Source organism: Balaenoptera musculus, chromosome 4, assembly GCF_009873245.2.
Source record: "Balaenoptera musculus isolate JJ_BM4_2016_0621 chromosome 4, mBalMus1.pri.v3, whole genome shotgun sequence".
NCBI lineage: Eukaryota > Metazoa > Chordata > Mammalia > Artiodactyla > Balaenopteridae > Balaenoptera > Balaenoptera musculus.
Genome location: NC_045788.1, coordinates 73031949 through 73038323, shown reverse-complemented (window position 1 = coordinate 73038323; position 6375 = coordinate 73031949). Strand labels below are relative to the sequence as shown.

Below are 6375 nucleotides of genomic sequence, written 5' to 3'. Positions count from 1 at the left end.
TGGGACAATGGCTTTTTTAGTCTTCTGTACCAAGTTGCAAAAGGAATTCCAATAATACGGTCATGGAGTTATTCTGGGGAGACAAATTAAAATGCAAAAGCAAAGAAAATGATCATACAGGTAAAACCCCCAAATTAGGATGCAAAAGCAAAGGAACTGGTAGTACAGGTAAAAGCCCCAAATACATAAAACATATCATACACATGTATACAAGGTCAAAAACACAGAAAATGGAACATTACATAAAATCACTTTTCCTTTATTTGGCTAATGACAAAAGCCAAAATAACTGAACAATTTAATAACACTCAGACAGGAAAACAATATACTGAACACCAATTGAGGAAAACGTCCTTGTGGACACCAGCACTGGTGATGGGGCCAACATTCATGCCAAGGCCAGAATTTCTTTCCAAGACTCTTTCTGTTCAGGATCCTCAATATAAAACAACTCAACCAATCAAGTCTCTGTGTTCAAACTAGTCAGTGCCTCCCTAAGAAGGGTGAGAAAGCCCACTTGGAAGCTAAAAAAACCACAACTAGAGTCATCCTAATGTTAAACCAAGTACTTTTGTTCTCTACCCCAATCTGAATACTAACATTAAACTTTGGCAGAGTATCTTTCTCCTTTGTTTTAAAGAAAATTAACATTTAATAGTATAATCCCAAGAACATGTTCTACTTACTTGGAAAAATAATAGCTAGGGACCACTCTTTATCCCATGACAATCTATTCTGTGAGAGAAAACAAGAACAATCATTGCATGACCCTGAAAAATATAACTTTAAAAATACTTATATTGGTAAGGTTAAAAAAAAAAAATACCATTAGTTAAAAACATTGTTAAGGGAGCTCTTTTCCTACCTGTACTGATTGAACTTCTGGTGATAGTTTGTGCTGACAGAAAATGTAAAAGCTATGGCTTTTAGGGAATTAAACAAAAGCAGCGAAATATACTTGATTTGGAAAGGTTTTAGATATAGGGTCTGGAACAGGATTAAAAAGGCAATGAGCTCCAGAAAAACAAAAGCTACCCATACATCAAGAAACAGAATAAAAATCACTGTGAAGAACCATTGTGGAGGGAATATTCAAAGACTGCCTGGACAGTGGTGTGGTCAAAAGTAAGAAAAATGTAACTCAGGTGCTGCCTAGGAAGTTATCAGTGATCAGAAAAGGTCAAAAGCTCTCTTGACCTCCCTCAAATTTTTTCTCTCATTCAAGATTTTCAACCTCCTGGCATCCCCAACCTTCTTACCCAAGCCTCAGCAAGATAATGGTCTTTGGCTCTAGCTATCAGAAGCAGCTGCAGCAGTACAAATGATCCATTTTTATTCCTCTAAAATTTCTACCTCTATCCTTCAGTGCTACTGAGTCTAGTGTATGAAAAAAGCAAACTTTTTGCCCAGCTCATCTCAAGGTAACTGCTGAAATGGCACCTCCTCAGCACCGGCTACAGGGCTTCTGTCTCCATTCTCCTTCTATCTTACAGTGAGAGGCTCTGAGGCCAACCAACTTTTTTTTTTTGGCTGCGTTGGGTCTTTGCTGCTGCGCGTGGGCTTTCAATAGTTGCGGCGAGTGGGGGCTACTCTTTGTTGTGGTGCGCGGGCTTCTCATTGAGGTGGCTTCTCTTGTTGCAGAGCACGGGCTCTAGGCGTGCGGGCTTCAGTAGTTGCGGCACGTGGGCTCAGTAGTTGCAGCACGCGGGCCCTAGAGCACACGGGTTTCAGTAGTTGTGGCGCGTGGGCTCAGTAGTTGTGGCTCACAGGCTCTAGAGCACAGGCTCAGTAGTTGTGGTGCATGGGCTTAGTTGCTCTGCAGCATGTGTGATCTTCCTGGACCAGGGATCGAACCTGTGTCCCCTGCATTGACAGGTGGATTCTTAACCACTGGAGGCCAACCAACTTTTAAGGCTCTCCCATTTCTGCCACATTTGGTCTATTCAGGCTGACAGCTTTGTGTGTGGGATTCAGGGAAACAGCCAATTAATATTAAAATTAATGTTAGAAGTTAATATTAACAATAATATTTAAAGATTTACAGATCACATGCATGGTTGTGGAATGTGAACCTCTAACCTCATTTAATTAGGCACAAATCATCAAACAATGCATCATCCCAATAGCTTCTTCCACCCACCAACCCTTGTCCAGCATGTAGGATCACATTTATCCCAAAGTATCTAGCATGCCACACCATAATATTTTTTGCATTCAGTCAAAATTATTTGAAGATATACTAGTGTTAGGAGACTGAGGCCACAGAGGTTCACCAAAAGGGGTGAGAGTTTTCCAAGAACACGTGCACATGCTGGTGCTAGCAGTCTCATGGAGCTTGTCAGCCTAGAGGTCATATTCCAAGGGCAGGATATGCCAAAAGCAGCCCATTTACAGAGCGGAGGAGGAGGACCAAAAATTTGGGACCCAGACAATACACGTGAGAAGAGTGACTGCAGGGAGGAAAATCACACTCTGCGCACCTCCTTTTCCAAATACACTTGGATAACATGTGTACTTTGAGAGAACATGTAAGTGGGCTTCAGTGGTGATTTCACTGCTTTTCTATTGACAGAAATGGGCAGAATTCCCAAAGAGGCAAGACTGGAGCAGCAAGTTAAAATATGTGATCATATCAAGCTGAGTAATGTAGGAAAACATTAACTTCAACTGTTCCAAAAAAAGGATTCCAAGCCAAAGCTTGTGTAAACCAGATTTGATAGTAAAAATAGCACTTCATGAGAAGAGTTAGAAATGTAATTTTCATAGGCCATCAGGACAAGAGGTTTCCCCCTCTTTGTCCCTCTGCTCTGCTGTGCTCTGCCTCTCTGGATGATCTGAGGACCTAGATAGTCCTGCTGTGCAGGCAGGCAGTGATTCTAGCCACCGACCCTCAGGCAGAGGAGCAAGTTTTAACAGAAGGTGTTTAGGGAGGGGACTATGAGATGCTCACAGCCCTAGCAGAGGGGCAAGGAAAGATAAGATGTGGTTTTCTTAGCTGAAAACACTAAAACTCCACCCCCACAAGGGGTATTTATGAGTGATGGGATGGTGCCTGGACATAAGCAATTTTTCGCCCTGAACCCAGCTACAGGATTATGATAGATGACGATCTGCTAGGTCATGTACTGTAGGATGCTAGAGGTTTAAAAGGAGCTTATGCTCAACAGCAAGTGTTAAGCTTCAGCATTCTCTGATGTGAAATTTAAGTAGTGAATCCCCTGGGCAACATACCAGGGGAGGTGGAACCAGGCAGAGTGAGAGGGAGGGAACCTACCACACTCTTGTAAAGTAAGCCCTTGCTCGGTGAATTGCTGGAAGGGCAGCAGACGGGAGTCCCTGCCAGCTGCCAACTCTCAGGGGAAAATAAACACCTCATGGAGCACTGGTTCCAGTCAAGGACACTCTTAAGAGGGGAAGAGGTCAAGAAAAGGCTTTAAAAAGGGGTGTGTTTCCTTATGCTTTTGCGCCTATGTTCTGTGCAAATCTCTCTGAATATTCGATATGGCTATGAGCAACATGGATTAACAGATCATGTTCAAACTGCAGACATTTACAAAGTATCCTTTGTAAAAAGCTAGGTAATAAGTATTAAAATAGGAGTCACAGGGCCAGGGACTTACTCTCAGGAAGAAAATTAATCAAAACTGACTTTGCATAAGATTGAGTATTGTCCCACTCCCCTCCTCAATCAGACTAAACCTGGAAGTGTTCCTCCCTTTAAAGGTAGATTACAGGAAAGAGATTGACAAGAGCTCCCAAATAACTGGGCAACAGAGTTTTCTGAGAAGATGAACACAGCAGAAAAACCGCAGCAGATGCCATGTGGTCTGGTTCCATCCCCATCAGTGTCTTCATGGACCCCATTGGGTCCAACAAGAAACTCCTCAGGGAGCAAGAAAAGTTAGACTCAGATCTCCTTCTTCCCATAGCCACATTGACACATGTGCCAGCAGTACACTTAGGGGATTTGTGACTGTTACTCAGCTTTTAGCTTTTTTTAAAGGAAACCAAAATTATGATATTTCCCCTCCAAATCACCCATCAGCATGGCTCACTGCCTGAAAGACTTGGCAAAACAGTTTGCCTCAGAACAGAAGGCAAATACTATAGTGTATCAGGAAGAAAAGGCCTCTGGGTATTACACCGCTTCCTTCTGCCCACTCCTTGGGGGCAAAAAGTTACTTCTATTTACTACATTTGAAAGACTAATTTTTTAAAAATTAATAAAAATGACAATTTCCCTGTCAAGATCACATGAACATAAACAGTAAAGCAAAGTCCATGGGGAAGGTATATGGATGCCGAACAGGCTTCTAAGATGTAGTTAGCCTCTTTCTTGGTGGGGGTGGGTGATGTCTCTCAGAGGATAGGCTGTCTGGTCCCCCCATCCTAAGTACTCTTGCCCCAATTGTCTTTCCTTTGTAGCTGTCCTTAGGTTTAGTGTTGGGATCACAATCCAGAATTCAACAGAGAGCTTCTGAAGGTGATGGGACAGAGGGAGGGGAGAGGAAAGGAGAGATGAAAACTTAGTCTTCTTCATCCTCACTGATATCATAGGCTGCAGACTTGTGTCTGGAGAGGTTTGCTGGGGAGGAAGGTGGGGAAGTCTTGCCAGAGAAGGGCCACCGGAAAGAGGGAGAGGGGGAGCGTTCACGAGTGGGACTGCTGCTGGGACTCTGCCTTGGACTGATGGCCTGCAGCATCCGGCCTTTCCCCTCTTTCAGCATATGTTTCTGGGGAGACCAAAAGAAAGAGTTAGAAGAAACCTATGGATCCTACTAAAGCACCACTGGAGGATATGAGACTTCAAATTATCATGAGTGCCCTCTGTAATGTCAAAAGTGATCAAGTAAGCCGGAGGAGGAACATAGCTATAATCCTAAGCAATTTCCTCTCCAAAGTGGTCTATGCTATACTATGTCTCTAAGGGTTCCCACCTGCTATCCACTGTCACCCAGTCCTTGACCTCTACGTCAAAGGAATTCTTAAAAGGCTACTTGGGTCTGTAGTCCAGGCTGTAGGCAAAAACAAAGGAATTAACTCAGACAAAAGGGTACCTATCCTAGTTTTGGAGTTCTCTGAAGAGAAAATTCCATACGCTCCCAGAATAATCTATTCTGGCATCCAAACAGCCTCACAGTCAGATCGTTCCTGATAGCCTAGGGCTCATTTGCTCATAGCTACACAGGCACCTTTTATTTGGCTCGAAAAGACCTTGCTACTCCTCAAGGACAGAACTCCCACCGGACCCAACGGTCCTGCAGCAGCTGTGTGTAGTGCAGGCAGCTTTCTTTTTACTGCTCTTTGCTCTTTCCTTCCCTTCCACCTAAAACTATAATGTAGAAGCAAGCTGGGCAAGGCTACTCACTTATCTTGTCACCATATTTGGAGGTTGATAGAGAGCTGGCAAAATTATTTAGGAGAATGTATAACCTCTTTCTGTACAGATTTTTAAAAACTTTCTGGGATAGTGGAAATATAGGTCTGCCCAACAAGGGGAACAGGTTAGATAACTTCTTAAGGTCAATGTCCCTTTGTGCTCAAGGATTCTATAATTTCTTTCACAGCATGAGTATTCCCTAGATTTTCCTGAATTTCCCTAAATTGTCCAGCAAGGAAGAACATACCAGTGCTCCTTCTGGACCAAACATTTCCAGGAAACTTCCAATGAATTCTCGGGATTTCTCCTCCCATTTCTGAATGAGGTCAATGCTTTTTTCTTCTACCTTCTGAACGAATTCTTTTGACTTTTCCTCCACATCTTTCACTTTCTTCTTTACTTTGTCAACTCGCTCCTGCAAGTGGTATTTCTTCTCCTGGATAAAGAAATAACTGCTCTGAGAAATAATACTCATTCTGACCTTCCATACTAAGGGGAAGGAAAAGACTTGGTTTGGCACTCTACTGACACTCCTTTCAGTCTTGAGAATTTCACTTTAACCTATCCCATACTTCTCCAGCATAATAACAGATAAGATATGCTCTGGATGGTCATCTTATACAAGAGTGTAATAATTCTAAGATTGTAGAGCCCAGGACTAAACTAAATGTGTAGTGTAAGACCAGTAACAGACAGGCACATACCAAACGAAGTCAGATTTTTGTAAGATGAAACATAAACTTGGAAGATAAACATGCCCAACAAATCCCAAACCCCATTCTAGATGGAGATGTATAGGGAGAGAGCAACAAGATCACTGCACAATATTGCCAACAATAAGCCAACTGTAACAGGTTGAAAAAGGAAATAGTGGACCTTTTACTTAAGTAATTCATCTATTGTACTGAATTTCTTTTCCTCCATCAGTGGCCTATTCTATGATTATAGAGGAGTTTTTTTAAATTTTTTTAATATTTGGAGGTCTGTTTGCTCAT

General features: G+C 42.4%; 1 protein-coding gene across 2 annotated transcripts in view; it reads right to left on the bottom strand.

Annotated features, from left to right (window-relative positions):
* Positions 1-246: 246 nt before the first annotated feature.
* PCYT1A (phosphate cytidylyltransferase 1, choline, alpha) overlaps positions 247-6375 on the bottom strand; it is a 50732-nt gene continuing 44603 nt past the window's right edge. Inside the window, exons 8-9 of one of the 2 annotated variants that reach the window (XM_036850669.1) lie at positions 5628-5816; positions 247-4733 (exon numbers count right to left, since the gene is read on the bottom strand). In XM_036850669.1, coding sequence (XP_036706564.1) covers positions 4527-4733; positions 5628-5816 — 396 coding nt within the window. In that variant the 3' untranslated portion in view covers positions 247-4526. The remainder of the gene's footprint in view (positions 4734-5627; positions 5817-6375) is intronic. The other variant, XM_036850668.1, reaches the window with a different exon arrangement.